The following is a 27,788-nucleotide window of genomic DNA, read 5'->3' as shown; positions in this document are numbered from 1 at the left end:
AATCAAGAATCCTTAATTAAGGTGCGATTACAATCAATGAGTACACGAGGATGCACAATGTGAATGTACATTAGACTTTCTAATTTCACAAACCCATCCAATAGAAACCCCTCAAAATCCCCTCCATAGATTGTATATAAATCCCTTGAAACAAATCCTTATATAATCATACAAAGAAATACTTAGGGAACTCACAAAGTCAATGATTACAAAAAGGGGATCTGTTTGGATACAAGCGGCGGAAAATACGTTGGGAAAAACGGTAGGACTCGGCCTTGATGGTATTGTTTGGTGATAAAGTACACAGCGCCACCCAGTGGCGAGATGCCATTGTGAAAATCACTGTTAATGATAAAGAGCGCCCTTTCTGTCTGAAAAGGGTTGGGTTTAACAGCCCCCCCCCAAAAAAACCCCAAAATATAACAAAAAATGTCATGTAAGTGTTTCCTGGAACTCGAATAATCCATCTGAAGGGATTAAAGGTGCTTTAGGCCTCTCTTTAGGCATAAAATCCATCCATGTCGTTTTACCCGTTTATCCTTAAAACATTTTGCTTGCAGGAATTTATAATTATTAAAAAAAGAAACATCTTTATTGATTGTTTAGTTATATCTTCGGAAAAATCATTGATCCATATATATTGGGGCTAGTTTTACTAAAATAATTGAAGAAGTCATTAAAAGATAGATTGAACAGGTGAACCATAACAAATTTAGGTTGATTTTATTATCCTACACAATAATATCAAGTACTAGGAGGAACAACACGTGGTTCAACATTGCACAAACGTTTTGGGATTTTGAAACGAATGAAATTACTAACAGCTAAGGATGGATTGAGAACATCGTCGCTTTTCCGTTTCTTTACGTACCTTGTTTCTTTGGATAATTTTATGTCGCTCAGAGAAAGTAAATTAAAAAACTAGGTTGTTTGACTTTTATTTGTTCGAAATATACAGGTGAAACAAGAACCGTCCCTGGTGCTTTCGATGATCCTGACGCTGTGGCTCTCTAGTAGTCACTTTGTCGCCCAGGAAGAACTAAAAGGGGCTCCAAATTGCTGTGGTACCTGCTTCCAAGGACCGACTGGAACACCTGGCGTCCCGGGGATCCCTGGGAGTTCAGGAGGTCAAGGACCTATTGGCCCCAGAGGTGACCCCGGCATTGGCCTGCCTGGACCCAAGGGGGAGACCGGCGAGCAAGGACTGAAGGGAGACCAGGGCGAACGGGGGATACAGGGACTTCCGGGGAAGCTGGGACCTGCGGGTCGAAAGGGAGACATCGGTGAGGGGCAGAAAGGTGATCAGGGGCAGCAAGGAGTCCAGGGACCACCTGGTGAAAAGGGGCAAAAGGGTCAATCAGGAGATTCTACCATGGTTACACCAACACTGCCCTCTGCTGTTGCATTCAGTGCTTACCGTACGACCCAAGTCACAGGCAATGGTGGTGATGTCATCATCTTTGACAACATCGAGACAAATCTCGGCGATGGATATAGTTCGCAATCCGGCGTGTTTACATGCTCAGTGCCGGGGGCCTACTTCTTCACAACCAGCTTACACAGGATCGCGTCCTCAGTGGATCCTTACGTCAAACTGAAAAAGAACAGTCAGCTTGTCTTTTCCATCTATGATAGTGGCTCTAATATGTACCGTCAGTGTAGCAACTCAGCAGTTATTATTCTGGCTGCGGGAGATAGAGTTTGGCTTGAGTTTGGCAATAATAACCGAGGTATTTACAGTGACTCTAGCAGGTATTCCTTTTTTTCTGGATTTCTGATCTATTCAATGTAGGGCAACTATGGAGGAAACTTGATAGATTGTTTGCTGTAAGAAACCAGATACGACTAGAGTGAACAACTGAAGCGGACTGGGTCCTCTGGAAAAATAGGAATTGGTAGCAATGAAACCATATAAAAGGATTGGCGGACTTTTCTGGAGAGATTATTTCGACATTTAAGTTTCTTTTTCGAAGACATTGTTTTCATTATCCTCATGTTTCTAGACACAGCGACAATTCTTTACCCTCAGTCCTGCATCTCAACTGTTATTGTTTTAGCGGCAGAAGATTGAGTCTGGCTGAAGTGTGTCAGTAATAACTGAGGTAAAGCATTTATCTTTTTTCCTTGCTTTCTGATAATCCTAGTGATGCAACTTGGGACAATTTTACTTGTGTGGTGATTGGCATTGTAATAAAAAATCTATTTAAGTGCTTTGATCATAACACTGCATTTCTGGTAATAATTTGCAATGTATGTTGCGCTTTTTAAATATCCATGAGGCATGACCATTATTCCGGTCAGAAATTACCTTTTGTAGACTAGTTTGACCTTTTACGAGTGACTGTTTACCCAGAATAGTCACACACCGACCACGGAAGCAGTCAGGCACCAAGGGATTAAAATTGCAGATCAGTGATTAAGGAGTTTTAAGACTGTTGCCTCTTTGGCTTAGATTTGAAGGGTATGGCATATCTCGTTTCAATTTTGACATCTCTGTCCTAAGCAACTATGGCAAAATTGAAATGAAAGTTTGCCATGTGTCAAACGTTAGTATGAATATCAGGAATAGAAAAGTTACACACAGCGAATTAAAAACAAAATGAAATGCAGTCCTATGATTGGAAAATGATAAACAGGAAAGGAAGTCAATATAAAAATAAGCACTAGCCGATAGGTTTATATTTTTATGAAGAAACGAACAAGTTTACTTAATAAAAAAGGCATGATTTGAAGACAAACAAAGAACTTATATCTGGGAAATTGTAATAAAAAGCATACTTTATCATTTCGTGAGTAACCCTCTAAATTGACATGCTACACATAAAAATCCTCAAAAATGGTGCAGCTTCAGAATGTTGTAAAATAAAATGTGCAAAAATGAAGAAAAACAATATAGACAGTATATTACCAGAACAAAACAGGAACTAATAACGTTTCAGTAATCTTAATCTACATCGTAGGTTGGAATTAAGCTCATTTAGTTACTGCATGCCTTTCAAACAATTTAAATGATATTACTTTGGTACTTATTGGTACGAAGATCTTGAACAGTTAGTTGCTTTCTCTTCATAATACATTGTGTTGGCCATTTGATGTGAGTATTCCTTTCATAGATTTGATTTTTGCAAGAGATATACCTGTAGCCCTGAAGACTTTGGACCCTTCTTGAGCCACATCTATGTAAGTACCACTTCATTTCTATTTTTCGAAGTGCTGAATTCTTTTTGTAACAGCCTTGATTTCCGTCCCGCGTTTTTAAAAATACATGTTCACACGTCACCGTGTGCGCTTTCTCTTCAACCTGATAAGATAATGTACAGAAATATTTACTAGTATGTTATTCTCTTAATATTTTTGCTAGATTTAGCATAATCTGCTACAGCCATCAAAAAGATTTCCGGGAGAAATTTGTAGTGTAATGTAGCCACATTATTTCGAAAAAGTGATTCTTTGCAGGAGAGAAATAACTTGTCAGTGTAACTCGTTTCGATGAAATGTTTCGTTGGTTTGAAATTGCCAGACACGGGCAGGCACTGCATCAGAAATTCAGATAATTTGTCTCGTGATTATGGACGTGATAATGTTTTTTCAGTAATGGTTCTGAAGGTGATAGAATGAAAATACATTACACAGATTCCAATGCCCTGGCCGTGTTTCTTTTTTCCCTTGCAGTTAACAGATTCATTTTTAATTTTTTTTCATAAATCATCCTTAATTGGTAGAAACAGCATTGTTCATTTTATTTTGGAGAACATCCAATTTTTATAGCTTTGGATTATTTAAAGAATAATCATAATGGCAGAATTCAATATCGAAATAACTTATTCTAAGATGTCATTTATTTTTAAAATCTACTGGCGTTGTTTTTTAAAGAGTAGAAAGCACAACTGAAAGTGGCGAGAAAAACCAACACAAAGGAATTAAATTCAAAATCAAGTCATGCACAAACGACAAGTAGAAGATTACGCTACAAACCCAGTTTCGGATATTGCAACTTCTTCAATTTCTTTTTTTGGCCAAAACATGTACATGGTTTTGGCAAACATAAAATTAGTGGTGAAACACAAGAACTGAACACTCGATCACAGACTTTAAATCGCTCAATTGCCAGGAAGCTTCATTTTATTTCATTTACGTTGAATTTAGGTTATTTATCCACTACAAGTTAAAAAAAAATAGTGTGTTAACGTTTCAAGCTAGTGAGGGACAAAAAGAATCCAATGACCTCCGTGCATGAAAAACATCCCTCGACTGGCAAAAATCGTGATGAGGGGTTGAAAAAATATCCCTGGACTTTACAAATGACCTCGGATATAAAAAAAACCACCCGTCAACGTGACAAAAAGTCTTGAGGGATGGCAATTTTTATCCCTTGACTTAAGCTACATTATTATACAATTACTAAGGTATTAATTATTAACTTTCCCCACCATGCTTGAATACATATTTATTAATATACATCTCTAGACCTCTTCCAGGTTCATGACACTCTTGAAAGAAATTTATTTTATTAAAAGGAATCATTGTGACTAAACCTATTTAAAATTTAAATCGAGAATCACAGACATATACACTCCCACCCCACCCGCCAATTGGGCTTTTTACAACTGACTTTAATGTTATCGCAAAAGAAAAATTGTGCTTGTTAGACCAAACGCTGAATATAGATTTTTCCATTGTGGAAATATTAGATTGTTTCAAGAAATTAGAAATGAAAGTGGGAGAATGGCCTGGATAATTGAACAAACATTAACAATGCAACGTTTATCTAATGGTCCTCTAGCTGGATCAACAGAGGATTCAATTTCTAAGTAATATAGAATCCCTGTCGGAAATGAACTTGGCTGGTTCATAAACGGGTTGACACTGAGCTTTATCATCTTGTTGGCCCTTTTTGCACGGGAGTATTAAAGAGGTAGGGAAAGGAAAACCTTTCTCATGATCGCGCCGTGCTGTCACCTGCCATTGCGCCCTCGATGACAAAAGAGGTAGCACGGCCTGTCCGATCCGAGCAGGATGTGTAGGCCTAATTAGCTAAGAAAAACCGGTGATGGCAAGACGAAACGCCACCACGCTTCGCACATATGTCGTATCTAGAACCCTTAACATTGGACAATATTTTGTGGATCCGCTAAGGGGTCGTCCATAAAGTATGCATGCACAAAATGCCTACTTTTCAGACCCCTCCCCTGTACGCATGGCTCCAACCCCCTCTTTTGACTTCTCAGAGTACCTTGCTTAACATTATTAAATGTCACAGTGTATTGTACAGTACATCTACTGTGGTAACTGTTATTCGTACGTCGCTTCCAAATTCTTAAATAAATGACGACAGTGATAACAGGTTTCTATATCGGTGTTTCTTTATTAATGGTCCAGGAATTTTTTTACTTAGCAACTTAAGTTAAAAAAGATGTTGAATACAAAAAACATAGTAAATAATCCTGGTGCCTTTTTCCCTTCTTGTTTGTAAAAGAAAGTGTATTAATATGATGAGATTCATTAAAGGCAATTTTTAATTTGCGTACGGAACGCACTGGCTTGAACCCCCTCCCCCTCTGTACGCAAGGTGTAAACAATGGCACCCCCCCTTCGTGCGTACATACTTTATGGGCGACCCCTACAACAAAGATTATCCTCTCCCACATTACAAAACTTGACTAGAAGTTAGATTTAAAACTTTGCATATCAGTGGAGGCTAGACTATGAGAAGGTTTTTAGGGTGACACCACGCATGCGCATGTGAATTCAGTCTCCTAAAGGCCCGCTTCAAAAGTCAAATAATGACCCAAAATGTGGCAAAAATTCGACGTTTGAAGCAACTGCCGGCTTTCTGCCGAAAGTTCGACAGGTCTTGCCGCTTTTAATGGCAGAAGAGCGGCACGGCTTCAAATGTCGAATTTCTGACGTGTCTAATTCAATTTAAGCTTTCGAACTTGCAACATTGAGTAGTACTGATTGTTGCAAGAGTAAGCGTCTTCTTCTTGCAATGAGAATGTGTCGCAATATCATTCTTTCGCGGTCGGCCAAGTTGTAATATTGCATTTAAGTCAACAGAAAAACGGCGTACGAAGCAACTGCCGAATTTCTGCCGCTTTTTATGTCGATCGCAATTAATTGAATTAGACACGGCAGAAGTTCGACGTTTGAAGCGGGCCTTAGAGTGATGATGCTGAGAAGAGCTTATGATGAGTGTAAAGTCGACGTTTCCACCATGATGCCCTGGTCGTCCTCAAGAGAGGTATTATGGATATGTGTAAATGTTCTGATACGGTCAAGCCACAACAGCAACAGTGCAGTGATGAATGAATGAACCAGTGATGAACCAAGACGAGGACAGCAGCCGTTAATTTAACTTTACCTGCGCCTGCTGGGTAATCAACAGGCACCTTTTGAAAATGGAAGCCCTAGTTGATCGAGACGTGAGAGAAATCTGCGCATGATACCCAAGTTTGCCAAGAACCACTACTTTTGGATCTTTTCTTTACATTATCTTCAACAAACCCGCAGGTTAGCTGATGACCCATGGTAAGATCCTTTTATACTGCCAATGGAGTGATAATGTAACGCACATAGCCTCATTTTTAGTTCAGATGCATAACTTTAAATAAAATATTAAGTAAGGCACGATCTGCAAATTGAGAACTTGGCACAGCGTGAGATTGAAACTGATCTTATCCAATCAATATAAAAGAAGAAAGAAAGCAACAAACAATACCGAGATCAGAAAACACCGGCTGGAACAAAAAGATTTCAACCACATCCGCTCCCTGGCCATATTTCAACAACAGAGCAGCACTGAAAGCTCAAGTCCAAGCCCTGCAGCGATCTGTCGCCTTTGGCCGTGGACTACAGTCTCCACGATAGCTGTGCACCAGCTCACCCTTTAACTGCAAGCTCATTACAATAGGAAGGACGACAAGACAAAGAAATGGCGCCCTCAGATAACAAAAAATGATTGAACATATTTACATGTTCCAGAAAAAAAATCACTTTTCAAAACACTTTATCCACAATGGATGTAAAATTCTATTTATTTGCTCTTTAAAGTAAATCTTATGTCTTTGCTTTCAATTGGAAGGTACGCATTCAAAGCTGCCTGACCAAAATCCAGCCTTAATTGCTCTTGTTACCTTTTATACAATTGATTGCTTGATTCAAGCACAACTTATCAGCATGGTAACATAGTACAGATTTGATCAAACGTAGCATCTGATGACAATGTTTTGGGTCTCTTGAAAATTCAGATGATGATATAAACTGACCAGTCTCCAGATTAGTTGCAACATGGTATCTAACAAAACTTGGCAAGAGTTGGACCACATATCCCAATCTAGACTCAGTAGAAAGGGCTCAAATGTTAAATTTGTTTATTTAGAAAAACCCAATTTTTAGATGGGGACCTTAAATTAAAAAGTTTAAACTATTTGCATCTTTTCTTTCAATCAACAAATCAAAAACACCTGTTATGATGACTGTTGAAGCTAAATTAAAACAAACAAAGCAAGAATCGGGACAATTAATAAGGGCAAATAGAAAAGAAACACATTAAAAAAAATAGAAAGTGTCCTGTTTTCTGTTTTCGTGGATTTTGAAATGTTTTTGCCGTTGCAACCCTTATGTGACTATAAATGTACATGCATGAAGTGTTAAACTGAATGCACATGAACGGAAACTAGAAGGAGAATCTCGTGTAGAAGTCTTATTGATTCGCGGGGTGTGGAACTAAACGTAAAGTAGTTCTACATCGACACGTACGTCTAAAAACGAATTCGGTTGTATTTCTGATGGATATGGTTTGAACAGAAAACCTACATTCATTCTGAATGTGACTTCTTAACTTCTCGGTTTCCCATAATTCATCAGCTCGTTATTTGTGGCGTGTTTGTTATTTTTCGAGCTCACATTTGATCCTACCTGTAGTGTCTAGTTTCTTTTATTTGTTTATGTGCTAGAGGTCTGGCATAATCTCTCATGACTTTAATTTCCAAGTAACGTTTCTTTCTTTTTAGATTTTTTTCTCTTTGATGTTCAGGACTTTATGACGCACACTCTGACAAAGGAAAAAGCAAACATAGAAACCCGATAAGGTATCACAATTTTGGTGGGCTTTCTTCGCTGTCATTTTTGTTTTGCTTTGTGTATTTTTTTGTATGTGTGTACGGTTTTTGCGGTGTTTGCTGTTTTGTATTTGTTGAGGTGTTAGACGGGTGGATTTGTTTTATAATATTGTTTTTCATTTTCTGCGTGAAAAGTTCTCTTTCCGTATCTTTTCTTGTCCTCAATATCATTATCTTTTCCTTATTCTCTTTTGGTAAGAGTTCCAGTAATCAACTTTAACAGTTGTTTTACCGTCTGTATTGTCCTTGTTTTACTTTAGTTTTAAAGTTGTTTTCGAGCTCTTGTGGATGATTTGTACTTAAAATTAAAACTTCAGTTTGATTCTGTGGAATTAACGCACTCTGTCTATTTTTCTTTAGTTTTGTATTTTGATGTCTAGATGTATGTATGAGATGGATGTATGGGGCAGCCGGCAAAATGGCCAGATCGACCTTGAAGACGTTGGTCAGTTAGCTTGAACAGGACTAGTGCTGCTTTGAATTAAAACATTCTCCTTAATTTTATTTGTTTAATCGAAAAGTAATCAAAACTGTTTGCTATTTTTCCCCGAAATTAAAATACAGGTACAAAAGCTACATTTTCTTTAATTTTGAGAGAAATATGTCTTTATCTGCCCCCTCTTTGAATTTTATCGGCTCTTTTTGGAATTTTCACTTCATTGTCTCTCGGTCGTCATTCATTTTTTCCCTCCGGTATAAACTCGACGCTGATTTCCGTTGCTCGTGTGTACCGCCGCTCCTTGTTTATCTTATTTCTTTTTCCATTTTCGTTTTCACTGGCATAGTTTCTGTTGTGGTGTGTCGTTTGCGCAGTTTTTGACTTGTGTTCACCTTACGTTTTTTCTCGTTTACTGTCTGGAAACTGTAACCTGGGAATAGACCGAAAATGACCGGATACTGGACTCTGACTGTTTTGTTTTTATATTGGTGGCTTCTCAATGCAGTTTAATCATTTTATCCGACAACCTTAAAATTGTGTTTTCATGCCAGTGGCTTTTGGATTCTTGTGGGTGCCTTTTTATAATTTTTGCGTGCTTAAAGTTGTCCTTGCGTTTTGTTTTGATTATTGCCATTTACTTTCAATTGACAATAAATTAATCTGATCTTGATTCTTCCCCTCTTGAGTTTTGTCTTTTGATATTCAGGTGGGTTTTGATAACCAGAGCAAACTTTGAAGACATCAGCCAATGCCGTCGTATTGGAAATGCATTTGTACACTGTATGGAGTGAATGAGCTACTGGACTGATCACTTTTAAGCTGTTAAACGTTTCCACAGAATTATTTGAAGACTAAACAGAGAAGTATATGAAACTGTTTATCCTTAATAAGGACAGTATGCAGTTTTTTCTATGGCAAATTAATTCTGTTGTTGACATGAAGATAAATTTGTTTCTTCAGGGACTAAATACCGGAAGCAAGTTATTACCAAGCGGATAAACTGAAAATGACCACCAAAAGTACGTCTATTTCCATCGGTAGATTTTTGTTGACTTGTTTGTTTCCACATTCTTGCTATTGGGAAAATTAAAATATTCAAATTATATTATTTTACTTTTATAGATAAAATAGACATTTTCACAACTAACCCCACCAGCACAACAACTAGGCCAAAAAGGCCTGAACATGCAAACAAGTTAATGAAGTTAAAAAAGGAAGACCGTACTATATGGTAATAAACTACTCGTAATTAAATAAGACATAGTAAAAAAAAATTAAAAACGGTGGATTTACAAAGACAAAAACTTCACAAGCCTTACATAAGACTAGATCCGAAGAACAGGACTTAGAAGATGAGATAACCCAACTCCCCCGAAAATGAAATGTTATTGGTCAAATTATTAAGACAATTACGGAGCACTTAAGACAATGAGGGTACGCATATACGTAAAGCTAGGTAAATATCAGAGAGTTTAGGGGGCCAAAGGGCCCTTTTCCTCCGCAAACATCAGGTTGTGTACCTGGCCGAGCAACTTGTACTTTAAACGGACCAAAGGCCAGAAACACGTTGATTTTTGAAAATTATGCCACACAAGAGAGAAGGAACCATCCCCTCTGAAGCATACACCGAGCACCTTAATCGTGCTAAATATAAGTTGGAATTAACGTTAACTGGAAATAAGAACACATTTACTGGAAATATATTTAACTAAAAATCAGTGGAACAAGTAACGCTATTGGAACTATTTCGGTTTTTTTTAAAAACTACTTTTTCACTTTTCAGCAAAAAAAATACAAAATAATTGACTAAACTAATGTGGTTTATCAGGTAAACCTCGCATTGAGGATCGTTGTACCAAGGATTCTGATAATTGACGTTTAAAAATTGCAATTTCAGAAATACGTGAGTAATTATATCTGCTCTAAAAATTTACGCGAGAATTTCCTAAAGAAGTTAAAGATAATTTTATACAGCAAATACTGAAAAGCTATATATTGATCAAACTAAAATGGAGTTTTCTCAATTAAACAATCAATACGTATTTCCGAAGACACTATTGCCTGCTTTTAAAGGCCCAAAGTGTAAAAGCACGTTAACAAGTAAAAAACCTTTAAAAAAGAAGCAATTTATGAGAAATCTTCCCTTTTCCTTAGCAGTTGTTTTATTTTGCACAAATACTGAAATCCCCATTGCTCACAATAAATTCAATCTCAATGAAAGGGTTTCAAGATACAATATTGGTAATTTAGTAAATGTATACATCCAACAATAAAAATCACAGAAACACACCGATCTACATGTAAGTAACCGAGGGAATATATGTAGAAATAGTACATAAAATACTGATAGGCTCAAAAAAAATGGGAGAGCATGAATGAGATCGTAGTTCGGGTCCTTCACATTTCAAGAAGAAAGGATCAGTACGTGAGCGATATACTAAAACAGACACTCCCCTACTGAAACCAAAATGACCACGTTGTATCATCAATGCCGTGTGGTACTCCCCAGTTCGGTACGCCAATTGGCGTACCCTACTGACACTACCTGGACTATGTTGTATCATCAATGCCGTGCGGTACTCCCCAGTTCGGTACGCCAATTGGCGTACCCTACTGACACTACCTGGACTATGTTGTATCATCAATGCCGTGCGGTACTCCCCAGTTCGGTACGCCAATTGGCGTACCCTACTGACACTACCTGGACTATGTTGTATCATCAATGCCGTGTGGTACTCCCCAGTTCGGTACGCCAATTGGCGTACCCTACTGACACTACCTGGACTATGTTGTATCATCAATGCCGTGTGGTACTCCCCAGTTCGGTACGCCAATTGGCGTACCCTACTGACACTACCTGGACTATGTTGTATCATCAATGCCGTGTGGTACTCCCCAGTTCGGTACGCCAATTGGCGTACCCTACTGACACTACCTGGACTATGTTGTATCATCAATGCCGTGTGGCACTCCCCAGTTCGGTACGCCAATTGGCGTACCCTACTGACACTACCTGGACTATGTTGTATCATCAATGCCGTGTGGTACTCCCCAGTTCGGTACGCCAATTGGCGTACCCTACTGACACTACCTGGACTATGTTGTATCATCAATGCCGTGTGGTACTCCCCAGTTTGGTACGCCAATTGGCGTACCCTACTGACACTACCTGGACTATGTTGTATCATCAATGCCGTGTGGTACTCCCCAGTTTGGTACGCCAATTGGCGTACCCTACTGACACTACCTGGACTATGTTGTATCATCAATGCCGTGTGGTACTCCCCAGTTCATTACGCCAATTGGCGTACCCTACTGACACTACCTGGACTATGTTGTATCATCAATGCCGTGTGGTACTCCCCAGTTCGGTACGCCAATTGGCGTACCCTACTGACACTACATTGCCGATATTGTATCATCAAGGCCTTGCGGAAGAAGGAGAGAGCAACAGGTGAGCTGGACATCAAGCCTTATGTGTTTCGCCCTTTCCTGTCCCTTCCTGCGTCTGCTCTCTCCACCCTTCTTACACAACTGGAGAAGAAGGAAATCAACCTGGGCACACTTCAGCGAGAAGGAGTGATCCTTCAGAAGCTGCAGCGTGTCCAGCGACAGATGATATTTCTTCTAGATGCAAGATCCTGGGAGGAGCTGGAGACAGAATTCCCAGAGCACACCACTCGGGAAGTCTTGTTCCAATACACCAAAGGTCTTAAGGGGAAGGAAGTGAGCGATAGTCTGCGCCAGTTCTGCCGGGGGCTCAGCAAGAAGGCCAAGTTGTCAACAGAAGAGGGCACCTTTTTAACGGAGGCACCTTTCCAGGGTGTCAACAGAGTTGTTGGCTTCCATTTGACAATGGACGTCAGCAAGATAAAAGCCAACTCCATTACAGAACTCTGTGGAGACTTTCCCGGTTTCCAGTTGACAGTGCTTGACTTGCCAAAGGTAAATGAAAGATATTAATACACTAATACAGTACTATTTCAATAGGGCTAACTAATGGAAAGACCTCCCAAATCGCATACGTGTGCACATGCACTGTTCTCTTCACGAACGATTGAAGTGCAGAGATACTGGATAAAAGTTAAGTTTCCAAAACGAAATTACCAGCTGGAGACGAAATTACCGACTCTGTGGACTTCCGAATTTCACCTCCAGCTAGTTTAGCTGTGTTTATGCAGGACAAAACAACTACGAATCAGAGTAGTACAAAATAACCCGGATGGAGGCGTTAAATATTCAATAACTGGAAATATGGCTTATTATTGTAATGGTATTTATCTCATTATTGACTGAAATTCTTAAAATCCATTTATGCCCTTTGGTCTCAATTATACGCTTGACTTGTGTAAAACAAAAAACATAGCTAGTGTATGGATATTTTAAGTAACGGCGATCTCTTGCACACCCACTCAGATTGGCACAAATCACATGATATTTTACGTAAGTACAGGATGATTGTTGGAGAGACATTAGGCCTTTTGGTTTCCGTTTTAAGTATTATTACAAAAACTAATAAGGAATAAGCCGCCTTTGTTAGAGAAGGGGGTCACCTAGCTCATCTAAGGTAAACTTTTATTGAGATAACTTGAAAAAAACAGATATTGTTTTAAATACATCTACAATCTCTCCACAGAGCTGGGACAAGGTTTCTCAGGATGGTTTCTGGGCAACTGTAATTGATATCAATACAAAAATGGAGTTACCCAGCTTTACAGTAGCAGTACTGTGCAAAGTAGCACAGCAAGAAAATGTGAAGAAACACCTTATGAGGACCGATCAGTTCCAGGAAGTGGAAACTTGCTACTACCATGTGGCCGACACCAAACCAGGTATCAAGTGGTTTAAAGGTTTAATTTTAGTTTAAATCGGCAAGGTAAGGAGACCCTTCCTTCTCCATTTATGGTCAGAAAAATGGCAAAAATGGTCTCTAGCGAGACCCCTTTTCGCCGATTTCAGAAACACTCATTGTATGTTACTGATATGCAAGTGACCCAAAAACGTGCATCTTTATACACAATTCTTGTATTAGACGCTTACTCAAAATGCAGTATTTTTGCATAGGTATTGTGCACTACATCGATTGTTCTGTCCATCTAGTACACGTACATGATTTCTTTTGTTTTCATGAAATGAAACACAACTCGGTCTTGTGCAGTTGGTAGGTGTAGACAGAAATCTGCCTAACAGAGATCGGTGTTCCCATGCAGAATTGGCAAGTTAGTTGATTTTGGGCAGATAGATTAATTGCAGGAGAAGTGCAGCGCAACACTAGTTTAATATGCCCGTGTTACTTTCTTTTGTCTCATGAACAGAGGTTGGTAAACTAACGGAATCAGTGTTTGGCATCGTTATTGGTCACCATGGCAAGACAGCTGTGGATAGGTGGGCGTCATGCCAAAAACGGTGTAACCTGATTCTGGTGAACAGAGGGAAAACCTACAAAACAGAGGATGGGGTGGAGATTGACCCTGGGCAGAAAGCTATGGCTCTGTACCAGGAACTCATTCGAACATACTCTGCCCAGCAGCAGTGGGTCCTGAATGCATGCAGTCGCACAGGTATATGATCACTTCAGTTTCACTGGCGTTCTTGTTGAATTTGTAGTAGTGATATGAATGTAAATATGCTTATCTTCTTAATTTCAATTAGGTACTGGCTTACTGGCATGCATGGCAGAGTCTAGAAACTGTGCCTCGGTTGACAGAAGGGCGGACTCAAAGGAACACCTACAAACAAGGTACAATGCACTGGGTGTGCTGTCCAAGGCGAAGAAGGCAATTCAACAGCCACAACCCCAACCATCAGTGTCGGAATCAGAGGATGTCTGGAGTTTTGACTCTACATTCACAGATGACGAACTTCTGAGTTTGTCAAACTAGTTTAGATTTCAACCCCCTGTAATTTTTAGTACTTCATGTAAACCACCCCGAGTATAATGACAGACTTCTTCTTTATGTTCAAGTAAAGTTGTGTCGAAAGGTCATCTGCAAGTGGTGAACTGAATGGTGTTACAAAAAGGAATGGAAAATGATTGGCCTGCCTCTTTTCAAAGCGATTTACCTTTTTTCCCCTATACACGTATACCCCAAGGAACATACACGTTGTGCATGATTTGTTTTTAAAAAATTCTGATCACTTTAAGAATCAAGGGTTCGGTATCACCCATTGTCTACGTGACCAAGACTAGAGAAATTCCTCCAGTTCTTCGGAAATAGTCCCAATATTATGAAGTCCTCCTGTCTATATTCGGCATGTTCACATAGTACCGTTGATGTTCGGTTATTCCTGGCCGGGCAGATAGGCTAACTGTTGAACATAAAGTCCCATGTCCTGAAGGATGGAATATAACTTTCTTCGACCGACGCAGGCTTTGTGTGTAAGACAGGCTTTCAGTGGGATACACTTGCAGTATTGCCCAATGGATATGGAAGAAGCCTCATTAAGGTTTATTGAGATGCTTCCAATGATGAATTTAAAAATACCTGGGCTCTCAACTTTTTGACCCCTGACCCTTGCGTCATATCTATTTATATCTATGGGTGATGCCTGACTTAATATTTTTGTAACAAGAGTCGTCAGGGAATCTTTGGGTAGAGAACCAGACTACATGCTCACATTATCAAACTGCAAGTGATCGATATGTATTTGCTAATTCTTTTTACAATGTAAAAACTTTGTTATCTTAGGTTTTACATGAAAATAGAAATGATGTAATGAGGACCCAACACTTTATTTTTTATTAAACATTTGAGTTGTTATAGTATGACCTCTGAGGGACGACGGACATTTTCACACCATGTGGAAAGTCCTTACCGGTGTGATGGTATTATAACAATATCCAATGTTTGTTATCCAACAAGAGAGATTATCAAATCGTCTTGAAACCTTTTCACAAACTTGAAACGTGTTCTGCATTGGAAAAAATCAAATAACGTCACAATACTATTTCTTGTTTTGAGTCTATGCTATTACTTTACTGTAGTACTTGTTGGCAATTTTCACAAGTCAAATTATTTAAATTTGTTTTTAAAACATCCACTGAAAGGACATTACGATGATGTCACCAAGTGAATTAACAGGGTTTTTAAACAATCGCTGAACTGTTTTCCCAAAGACGTTGAACGTGTTCCGGTTTGTTCTTCCGTTCCGCCATACATTTTGGCCAATCTGAATGACGTCAGACATTGTACATTCAGAGACCATTGTGATCTTTGGTCCCTGAAAAATATCTAAATGTCTATCTCAATATCTAGATAAGCCTTCTATAGAATGGCGCGACTAAATTTGTTAATATTCTGTGGAACTACTACAGGTATTAGCCTTTGTTTTCAACCTCTCTAATGATCTAATGACATATGGTTAAATCAAATCAAAATTGAAGTAATCACATTTTAAATTTGTAGGTACCATACTATTGTACCTTATACCATTTTCAAAGGGACTTGCAGGCACGCTAGTGTACGCAGTGTGCCTCATCTAAGAAGGAAGCCACTATCGGTACGTCAACTGGCCTACCGTTCACCGTGTTTGGCAGAACCTTGTAGTATGATAATTGCCATACCAATCACCATGTTGGAAGGTTACGGTTCAATTACTTTACCAATTCCTGTATCGAAAACAAGTTTGGACGTATGCTAATCGGCGTACCGATCACTGTCTTCGAATGAAGCATTTGAGGACGCCAATTGGCCACCACACACCAACTTAGAAGGAAACTTTTAGGTACGCCAATTGGCGTACCGCTCACCGACTTGGAAGGAAACTTTTAGGTACGCCAATTGGCGTACCGCTCACCATCTTAGAAGGAAACTTGCAGGTACGTCAATTGGCGTACCGCTCACCATCTTAGAAGTATGAAACTTGTAGGTACGCCAATTGGCGTACCGCTCACCATCTTAGAAGGAAACTTGTAGGTACGCCAATTGGCGTACCACTCACCATCTTAGAAGGAAACTTGTAGGTACGCCAATTGGCGTACCGCTCACCGACTTGGAAGGAAACTTTTAGGTACGCCAATTGGCGTACCGCTCACCATCTTAGAAGGAAACTTGCAGGTACGTCAATTGGCGTACCGCTCACCATCTTAGAAGTATGAAACTTGTAGGTACGCCAATTGGCGTACCGCTCACCATCTTAGAAGGAAACTTGTAGGTACGCCAATTGGCGTACCACTCACCATCTTAGAAGGAAACTTGTAGGTACGCCAATTGGCGTACCGCTCTCCAACTTGGAAGGAAACTTGTAGGTACGCCAATTGGCGTATTGATCACCATTTTGGAAAGAAGCTTATGGTTCAATAATTCTACCATTTCCAGTTTTGAAGACAGGTTTACAAACAGTGTATTGCTCACCATGTTGGAAGGAAACGTGTTGGTACGCCAAGGGGCCTACCGCTCAACATTTAAAATTTACACCACTCTGAGCATAGAAGTAGTATTTGTAGTACTGATCGTTCTATCTACAATTTTATGAAATGTTTTTTCAGTTTTCCTGTTTTAGCATTAGAGTTGTTTGTATTTACACTGGGACAAGCTTTGTTGAAATGCTGCAAGTAGCGAGTATTGTTGGGTTTTTTGCAGTACGTAATGCTCTTTCACTACATTAAACTCAATTTCTTGGTATTGTGTTCCGAAGAGCAGGTTTTACATTTGTTTGAATGAATTCCACATTGTTTTGTCATTTTACCTCTGAAAAATGAAATCTTTGAAGAAGGACTTCTAAGTGCCTAATATTTTTGTATTGAATAACGAGCTATAGACATTTCCAATAAAACCAAATTAGTTCCAATCGTGTTAAGTGCTACTTGATTCTTGCTGAAGTACAAACTTTCTCTTTCACAGATTCTGTTGTGAGAAGTATTTATCTTCGATGTTTCTACATGGGATATTGTTCCAGTTTCCATAAAGTGGTGGATGGTATGTACTGAAAAAGGTTTTGTAAATGAGTCAGTTTGGTATTCCAACATCGCACGCCCAGCACGAGGCGATTTGAGAACAGCTGCACGCGTGCGCGATTGTCTTTCCTATTAGTGCAGTGCAGCCCATTGATCTCCATTATATAGTCTATGGCTGTTTTCCAATACTCGACTTTGGCTCCGTCTCAGGCTTCAACTGTTTTTCTTTTTACTTCCTCACTTTGAGGTTGTAAGCGTAATAGTAAGTCTGATAGTGCCACAAACCATCAAGTAAGATGCAAAAGAGCCAAACATCACAGTAGTTCAATTTAAGTTAAACGCTTCAGGCCCACAATCTAGGATTGGATTCCTACACGAAGCCTGAGATGGAGACGAAGTTGAGTTTTGGAAAACGGCCATAAAATGGAGATCAGTGGTTCAGCCATACGCTGACTCACGCACGTGCGCACGCTTTTTTTCCCCGAAAGACCTTAACATTTTGAAGTAGAGCCTGAAAGTTGACCCCTGATGGTGCGCTTCCGGGACCCTTAGATAGGATAAAGAGTGTTAAATGTTTTGAATTAGTAACTTTTTTCGTTCAATTCCTTCTTAAAATCTCAACTTGTAAAAAGGCCTTTTGTAAAATGTTTGCTAGCATATGAATTTATAAAAAGTGAAAAATTACCTGTCCTAAAAGACAAAATACTGCCAATACTGTGGTCTCGTACGCAGGCGAACAGTTACGGAATTACACTTTATGGTAGTCTTTTGCTAATAGCCAAAATGAAAACGACCAAATATGAATTTTTAATTTATAAGGAAATAAACTGAAAACAATATTCCAACTTTATAGATTCTAAAGTTTAATCTAACCATGGAGGAGCCTTTGCTGACAAGAACTGTGTCAGGTCAACTGGACTGAATCTAGAACCCATCCACTGCAGGTAGATAAATCTGCCGAAGTTGTATACGGTCTCGTTTTGAGGTAAGCAGGGGAATGAAAAAAAAAAAAGTGCACGCACAAGGCCGTTTTCCAATACTCAACTTCGTCTCCGTCGCGGGCTTCGTGTAGGAAATCAAATATCCGTTTGTGGGCCTGAAGCGTTCCACTTAATGTACTGTAATGTTTGGCTCTTTTGCATCTTACTTGATGTTTTGTGGCAATATCAGTCTTACTTTTGCGCTTACAACTTCAGAGTCAGGAAGTAAAAAACAAACAGTTGAAGCCTGAGACAGAGCCCAAGTCGAGTATTGGAAAACGGCCCATGGAACGATATTACCGGAAGTGAAAGGTCATTCATGAAATTCGTTTTTGTATCCATCTACACGTGACTTTTCAAAAATTACTTGAGGACAAAGGCAAAATTCCCATATGAGTGTTTCTTGGGATGGTTTCATTCTGAAATCAATCTTCCTAAAATTATCGAACGCCATAAGACAACCCCGTATAAAACCCCCAAAGGTGAGGGTTCGGGAAGCTTGCTACGTGACTTTTTACCAAACTGGCACAGTATGCTCAAGAAATTCAGATTTTGACATTCATCGCTTTTGAAATTCCAAAATTTGTTTCAGAAGATACTTACCGTGTGTTCATTTCTTCCTCTTTATCCAACATATTTTTGCGAAGCAAGAAAACAATCGAAGACATCACTGGTCTACACTTTTCCGTCTTTGTTTCGTGAAAGCAATGCTCCGCGCTCATTTGTTTGTCTCATCAGCTAAGCCTAAGACAGCACAGACTCCATTCCTGATATCAACGAGCATACTCTCAATGTGAAAACGATCGGATTAACGATGGATTTTTAAAATTTGCAATGTTGTTCTACGTTTGTACCAAAGAGCCCCTTGAAGTTTATGATATATTTCAACTGACCACTCTTATATTAAAAGCGTATTAAAATGTAGAAGGTGTTTATGCAAAAGATAGGAAGAGTGAAATTCAGATGAAACATAAGCATGCATAGTAATTACTCATTAAAATCCAAGGATTTATATGAATGTTGCATTTTGACTTGGGCAAAAATCCTCAAAAGTTCATACATCCCTCCTAACAGCCGCTTCCACTAAATACTAACACTAAATACCTCCTTCCTCCATGCACTAACACTGACTGCCATGCTCACTATTCCACCATCCACCAGAGACACAGTACTAAAGCAACCCAAGGCAAATGTAACGTTCATACTCAGAAACTCTTAAGTAAATGCGTAAAAGCATTAAGTGCAAAACTACATCCTCTGAGTTTTAATGTTCCTGCCATCTCAATTTAATGTACGACATCGAGACTACACTGCAGTTTGAAGTATCTTGTAAGCTTAGAAATTGGAATTCTTTACACATGTCAAACATAATTGTTATGGGATCTAGTGGAGTAACCATGGATTTCATTGACCGATGTGAAGTACTAAGAAAACGCACTAGGAAGACGATTATTGATGTATGAGCATGAAGATACCAGTGTGTAAGTTGATGATGTCGGTAACAGTGAGGGTGCCTAAACATGCAAAAAGGGGTTCAGTGTGGGCCCAAGAGTGAGACAAGGTGCAAGTACGATTCGCCCTTTATCTAGTGATAAGCAAGCGTTCAATTTGTTATTCGTTGTGCGTGCCCAAAAGATGTTGCAATAATTTAAACACGGAAGAATAAGACAATTGTACAATAATATCAAAGAGGTACTCGGAATTAAGAAACTTTATTTGGATAAGACACCGGTGTTACGAGGGACAATTTTGTTTATGGGAGAGATATGTTCCGTCCAAGAGAGGTTTTGATCGATGATTACACCCAAGACCTTGGCAGAAGAGGCCCTATTAATTAATAGAGGTACTGTCAATAACAAAAGGAGGCAAGATGGAATTTCATGCTATTCGTGGTGAAAAAAGCAATAGGTGGAAAGGCTTGCGGGAGCACCATGCGAAGGAAAAAAAGAGGAGGCAGATGGATATTCTGAAAATGTGACAACTTGTCGAAGAAAATGAAATTAGTTCAACTGTGGTTTACAGAAGGTTTGTTGGCTTTAAACCATGAAGAAACCGTACGGAGCTCAGAGTTGAGAGTGTCCACCAGAGAAGCAAAGTCAGGACTGGAGTGAAAGATGGTCGTATCATTAGCGAAAAGAGTGAAATTAAGAACAGAATATGAGTTGTGAAGATCATTGATGTAAAGCAAGGAAAGAAGGGGCCCCAGGATAGATCCTTGGGGAACTTCATGGTGGATGTTCAAACGATTAGAATCACAATTCATAATTAAAGTATATTGGTTCTTGTAACAGAAAGATAATCAGTGAACCATTGAAGTGCATTACCTCTGATGCCATAGTGTTAGAGTTTGGACAGAGGAATAACATGATTGAGAGTGTTAAAAGCTCTAGAAAGATCAATGAACACACCAATTTCACATAGTTTATTGCTGAGGGCATTCGTAATCTTGTCGACAAACTCAATGAGGGCCATGTCGGTAGAGTGGTTAGATCTAAAGCCAAATTGGTGGTTAAAAATGATATTATGGTGAGAGATGACACGAGAGAGTCAGTTGTAGGCAAGTCGTTCAAGGATTTTAGAAAAAACAAGGAAAAATAGCAATTGGTTTGTTGTTATAAATGACGTGCTCATCGCCACTTTTGAAGAAAGGGATAATCTTAGTGACTTTGAAATTAAGAGGGACAGAAGCAGTTACAAACGAAAAGATATGACTTTGAGGGTCAGCAATTAGAGGCAGAGCAGATTTCACCACACTAGAACAGACGCCAACCAAACCACTGTCGGGGCTACTCTCTAGCGCACGGCCAATTACCTTTGTTATTTCCTGGCTATTTATAAAAGTAAGGAAAAACGAGAAAGGATTAGGATTGTGCAATGATTCTGTGTAATGAGTATTTGTAGGGGAAATTTTGCTGGCTAAAGAGAAACCATTGCCGATGAAGTATTTGTTGAAAGTGTGGGCTACAAGAGGCGGACTGGAAATGGGATTGTCACCATCCATGAATTCACTTGGAAGATCATCATTCTTCCGTTTTCCGACGATACCATTAATTTCTCGCCAGATACCCTTGAAATTGTGTTTTGTACGATCAAGTTTATCAGCATAGTATCTCCTTTTGGCAAGACGGATGGTGGAAGTAAATATATCGCGATACGTTTTAAATCGCTGTTCATTTACTGCCGTCGGGTTACGAAGAAAACGCCTATATAAACAGCCAATTTTTGAAAAGACAAGAATTTACAATAGACTGAGTAATCCAGGGTTAGTATTCCTGGGACCGGAGTCTGAACCGTTTTCAGGGTGAAAAGAAAACTGTGAAAGGTAGATAAGAAAATGTGGAAAAAGGTGTCGTATGCAAAATCTGTGTCCTAAGCCTGATATACCTTATTCCAATTAATACAAGCAACATCTTGCTTGAATGAACTGATAGTATCCGAGTTAATATTTCTAGAAAGAAGTGTTTTCGGAGAAGTAAGCTGGCATTGTGAACAACTGCCAATCCGACGATACGATGTGACATGTCTTACAGGCGTAGTGGTAACTTCATTTACACTGTAGGGCCTTGACCTTAAGGGTTAATTCTAGGATGTAAGGCTTGTGGGTCAAAGTCTTGGCTTTGAGAATCAAAACCTTTGCTCCAACATTGGCTTATACTGACCTATGTAAAATTGCATGAACGATGACGTGATCATGTGATTTATAAAATTTGCATATTCAGTGCAACCTATCTTGCACCAAGTAACATTTTGTCAATCTGAAACTTCTTATTTAAAAGCCGCAGACTGTATTCTAACTCTTGGAACTCTTTTTGTATACGACTCTGTTCGCAGAACTGAAATTATAAGAGCGGCGCCAGCTATAGATTTAAGAAACCAAAAAGGTGTTCAATATGTGCATAGAATACAGCGCAGGTATGGTATAGCAACTGTTTGTGTGCTAGGGTGCATTCACCTGGCAGTTTGTTTCCAAGTTTGGTGGCACTTTTGTTGCACCTGTCTATATTCGCAGCTGCGCTTGTTTGATGTAGTATGGTTCCGTGACCAAAAGACTCCCGATACCTCTTGAGAAAACCCTTGGGTTAGATATCGTCCCTGAATAAATATAGTTCATTAGACATCATGTCTGGGTACACCGAGGTAGCTCGCTGTGGTTTAGAAGCTATTTCATTTCCTTCATGTTATTTTCAGAAGGTAGTTTACAATACACATTGGCAAGAGACGCACACAAAAATTATTAAACAACGACATAGAAAAAAAAACAACCAAAGAATATTTTATCAATTCCGCTGGATTCCGAAACGACTGGTTCGTTTTTATGCTGGTGGTGAAATGACGGGAAAACATATTCATTCGATACAAATGGACAACTTCAAATTACATGAGAATTTCTCTTTAATTGACTTGTGACCATAGAATGTTGTTTGGAAAATATGAATTGGGAAAAAATGCTGAATACAACATAACTCAAATTGTTTAGACCCAGCGCTTTTTTTCACGAAGAGGTAAAATGTAAGTGCCATTTCAGACGCATAGTTGATGCTTTCAAAATAAATTTGCAAGGTACGGGTGCACAGTCATTATCAGAGCCCCACGAGTTGGAGCCCAAGTTGTGGTCCATGTGAGTGATTTTCCCTTTCTAAAGCGTAGTTTTACCGTGGCTTTGGGTCCAGAATTTGGGGCTAGATTTGCGCAAAATCAAAATTCTGGTCAGCTTTTCAAATAGGTGGCGATCCTAATTGACTCCCAAAATCTGTCAAACGGCTTATCCTTGCGGCAATCCTGTGTATATGTTGCTTACCGCCAGCCACGTACGACCAGGCCGTTGCCAAGAGAAGCATGACGTCACAATGGCCTTAAGAGATTTTTATGTAGTCCTACTATATTGTTGGAGCTCGTTCAGAAAAAAAACATAAAAACACTATAAATGACTCCAAACTCATCACTTAGCAGGAGCATTGACGATCGTTCCTCGCCCTTTATTCTTTCAGCATGAAATTGAAATAGATTCTGTAATTTTTTTCCGCTCTATACAGTGTCGGCCTGTATCAAATTCTATTACAGAAAGTTTACATTAACGGCTTAGTGTATAATAAGTCGTTATTAGGCTATATCACCTTCTCTTACTTAATCCATAATGAAATTATCGTTTGTACTTCTGTCTGTACATTACGATACGTTTTGGCGAGCAACACCATGTATCCTGTATACTTTTGATGGAATGTCAGTTCCTATATTATAAAATCACTTGATCGGAGAACAGAGATAGAAGTTTCCAAAATGCTCTGGAAACGTGTTTCCGAAAACAATCAGCGCTCTTCTTACTGGTATTTGACTTCACCTAATAATTTTATCAACGATTCCATTGTGCTGATTTGAACGTGCGTCTATGGGTTTGCTAGCTAGAATTGACCCCAATAAATCTGTCATCCTGTTATTCCTAGTTTATAATACACCTGTCGATTGACCACACAGGACCCTCGCGTTAAGTGTTATTCTAATTCACAATACAATAATTTCCAGCTTGATTACGAGCCGCGGGAAATATAAATTCTGCTAAGGCCATCCAGCAACCCACTTGGATATACCTTGCTGGCCACCGTCATGTTGGAATGTTCAGTGACGTACGAGGCCCAGCTTTCAAGAGAACTGTTTCGGTCTTCCTTTTAGAATTTCCAAGTTGTCCTCCTTTCTCCATAGCTAGGGTCACTTATATTGAACAGTGATCCAGGACCACTAGCAGCAAAATGTCTCCATGGCCTTACTTCGTTCCTTACGGTGTTTTCAGTTTGAAGGCCCGAACCTTTCGTCGCGAAACGTGCTGGTGCATTGAGGCCTGAACATTCCATCTTGGTTTCATTAGACGAAAAGACACTCTGCCGGCAAGGAGCCTCTCTCTGTCTTCGTGCTTTCATGTAACCCGTCACGATAAAATGAGCGGGAAGTCGCATTCCGCTCTTTACTTTTTTAAAGGTTCAAAGTCAAATATTAAAGTTAAGGTCAATTTTGGGGTTTGGTAATATTCGTATTTGGTAATAAATATTATTCCAGTTTTGATGACAGTATTATTCGTGCCAGGTCAGAAATGATGAAACAATATCGGAAACAAAGACGCAAAGCTGCCAGAATAATGTCACATTGTCACCTTATACCTTTATCCTAAGTGTTCCATGTACATGCCACTGGAAAGCTCTTTTCCACTGAATTCAAAATACTTGTATTTTTTTACAATTCCGATTTTCAACTCGTTTTGTGTTGGCAGGTCACATGTTTCAGCCTGGCTTGCAATGGCATGTTTGAAAGAGGGGCTTCCTTCCAGTGATGCAGCCTCTTAGTCCGTTTCGGTGTTTTGCTGCAGAAAAAATGTGGATCGTGGGCAGTAACATCTTCGTCCCTGAAATATCCAATTGTTGATACAGGTGTTCCTTGGTAGTCATGGGGTTAAGCGACACTTTTCTCATCGATGCCTTGTCGCCAATAGGTGTCAAAATCGACTTACAGCCTGATCTTCGAAGGGTCTTGTTTAACCCTAAGGCCTAGCTTCGCACAATCGTGTGCACGGATGTTTCACTTCTTATTGCTTGAATATGACCCTTAAATATGTCCAGCTGTTGGCAGAAGAAGAAAAAGAACCGACGGAGGAAACCTAGATCCTTTTAAAAGGGGCTGAGTGAACTTGTGAAATAAGTCATCGAAACTGAAAAGATTTCAGAAACGTCTGATAGAAATCAAGGACAATGGTTGGCTTTGTTACAGGAATGGGGAATGGAGACTGTAGAGAGAGGTAGTCTAAATCAAAATCGGCTACAATATTCTGCTCAACCGTACGTAGACGCGTATAGGCTCGACTGTATATACGCGAGGAGCGTCATGGCAGTAAATTCCAGAACGCTGCCCTCATAACAGCTTTTGTGAGTTTGATTTCGGGTATGGCGTGCGCATTGGACGTTTTATAGTTCAAAGTGTATTTCTTTTAATTTTTTTTATATTAACATTTCTCCACTGTTTTACCAATATCTCTTTGAGGTTATCTTTGTAATTTCTCTATCGCTGATAGATATGTTCACTTTGCCGAACTCACATGATGCGTTACTCCTTTTCAGTTAGCGATATCTCTATTTTGGACTGGATGTCAACTTTGCTTGCCATACCCGAGTGTCTCCTCAAAAGAACTATATATGGTAAAATATGTACCAAGAATTTTCCACCTGAAGTAATATCAAACCAGATATATAGTTCACTCAAACGGGTAGAAGTCTCATTCTATTGGAGGAGGTCGTCTTGACAAATATGCATGTAAGAAAGCGAATTGCAAAGACAACATTTATATTGACAGACAGAGTAAAAGTCGGCATCTCTGCCTTGGTATTTCTTCCTGAATATTTTGAAGCCGATTTTCTCGCGTTGTTGGAGCTGTAGCTTGAAGGAGCAATCACGATGAAGTTACTGGTAAGGCTGTTTATTGCACCGAGTGCATAATTTGCCAGGAAACTTGGACGTGTCGTCCGTTTTATTTTCGTGTGTCCTATCATACTATGTATAATTGTGTTTCATGAGAAAAATTGGCAATAATTTTTGATTAATAATCAATAATCGATAATCTTTGATGTTTTTATGGATGCCAAGAAATCACAGATAAGTTTGGTTTTACGAATACCCAGTGTATCGCTGTGCTCGCATCTTCTTTTTGCCTGCATGTTTTTAATATCGTGCTGTTTGTCATCCCACCCCGTGCTTTACCCATAAATTCAGCCCCGTTTTCCCACAATCTACTTTTACAACTAAAATGGCTTTTCGTGTAGTTTACCCTTTTATAGGAGCAGGACCAGTAACTAAACAGTGTTCTTCAACCCTCTAGCAAAGAGCACGTTGTAAATTGATGAAATTGTAAACACTGCTACGAAAATCAGCTGGTTTTGAATTTGTTTCCAGCCTGCGTATGAAACAAATCATTTTCTGCCCAATTTAACCCTCAAAGGGTCGGGGTTTTTTCAGCCTTGTCTCAGCCATACGGTGATGTATTTCAGTGAAAGTTGGCAGTGTCATAGAGGCATACATATTAATCATCTGTGTGAAATTATATCTAAATTAATAAAGTTTTTGCATAATTATGACTCCTTAAATTATTCATCATACCAAATTTTCTTTCGATTGTAGGGCGATTTTATTGCATTTTTCACATCAAAGATGCTGTATGGATTGTATATTCAGTGGAAATGAAACCAGAGATGCTATGAGCTGTAAACAGTAATATGCATAAACTAATTATACAATTAACAGACTTTCCAACAAGCAAGAGACTTCCTGACAAAAGGAAACCACTTTCTTTGTACGATGTACTTCTGTGTACAAAGTCAATCGTAAATTTCACATCATACTTCACCCTGCCTCCTAAACTTCTTCACTTAGAGAGAACGCCAAGTCCAATTTTCATACATTTTGGATAAAAAAAGTCATAAAGTATTAGCACGCATAAATTAATGCCAGAGATGGTGTAAAGAAAAATCAACAGGGGTCGGATTCTGTCCCCCCCCCGGCTCTTTGAGAGTTAAGAGCTCAAACATTTGAAATCACCCAATTTTATTTCAAAGGTTGGTCAGCACACTGAAACCTGTCGATGAGGAATATTTATCAGTACAGATTAAACCGTTTAAGCCGTGGCTGAAGTTGTCAATAACGATTTTCGAAACGTTTTTCGTTCTTGTAAGTAAAATTTACTGATTTTCGTTTATTAGATTTGTCCAGTCAAATTGATTGAGTGCGCTTGCAACTTTTAGTTTCGTCGATTTTTACGAAGTTTCAATTGTTCCGTTAATTTTAATACCAAAAACACATATTTTTAACTAGGAGTGGTCGAGTTCCGCTTCCTAATGCTTACTAACGTTATTCAGAAAGCAAGTTTGTCATTTCCACACATTTTCCTTCTTTTTTTAAACTCCGTTATTTCATTCTCAGTGGAAGGTGTAAGACTCGCAGAGAGGAAGAATTTCCCGCCTTTGTCTTTCGAATCATTGTTTTATATTAAATTTCTCAAGAGTTTATTGGGCTTCTTCAGGTACCTGCAAGTGTAACCAAAGAAAGAAGGTCATCAAATTTTATAGATACATTTTCGACTTTGCCTTTTTGGTCGTTTTATGTTTTTTTATTTTGAGAACTGTTTTTACATAGTTCATTCACAATCTTGACACTTTTTGTTGGTAAAGGTACATTAGTGCATTTTGTTCGTCTTAGGCAACAAATGGTGCTCAAAATCTGCCGAATGGTGCCTAACATATTCCACGAAAAGAAATAATCTATGATCTTGATTTCATATCCACAATTGCAGAGTGACACTTTGATTTCGGTCATTCAGCTGA

At 39.1% G+C, this 27,788-nt stretch overlaps 1 protein-coding gene and 1 long non-coding RNA gene across 4 annotated transcripts in view; both read left to right on the top strand.

Moving 5' to 3' along the window:
* The window catches only part of LOC110977991 (uncharacterized), a 36,697-nt gene that overhangs the window by 4,525 nt on the left and 4,384 nt on the right, over positions 1–27,788 (top strand). Inside the window, exon 2 of one of the 3 annotated variants that reach the window (XM_022232587.2) lies at positions 959–5,550. The exons of 1 other annotated variant lie outside the window; for it this stretch is intronic. In XM_022232587.2, the coding sequence (XP_022088279.2) occupies positions 959–1,792 (834 nt within the window). In that variant the 3' untranslated portion in view covers positions 1,793–5,550. Of the gene's footprint in view, positions 1–958; positions 5,551–25,682; positions 25,882–27,788 lie in introns of those variants that run through there. One more of the 3 variants, XM_022232626.2, reaches the window with a different exon arrangement.
* Positions 17,113–18,440, top strand: LOC147795867 (uncharacterized). Its single transcript, XR_015423432.1, has 2 exons — positions 17,113–17,477; positions 18,309–18,440. It is a non-coding gene; the product is annotated as an uncharacterized LOC147795867 (long non-coding RNA).

Source organism: Acanthaster planci, linkage group LG20, assembly GCF_054643075.1.
Source record: "Acanthaster planci isolate LZ-2023a linkage group LG20, COTS_SCS, whole genome shotgun sequence".
NCBI classification, from domain to species: Eukaryota; Metazoa; Echinodermata; class Asteroidea; order Valvatida; family Acanthasteridae; genus Acanthaster; species Acanthaster planci.
The sequence above is the reverse complement of the archived record's forward strand: the minus strand, read 5'-3'. Positions and strand labels throughout refer to the sequence as shown.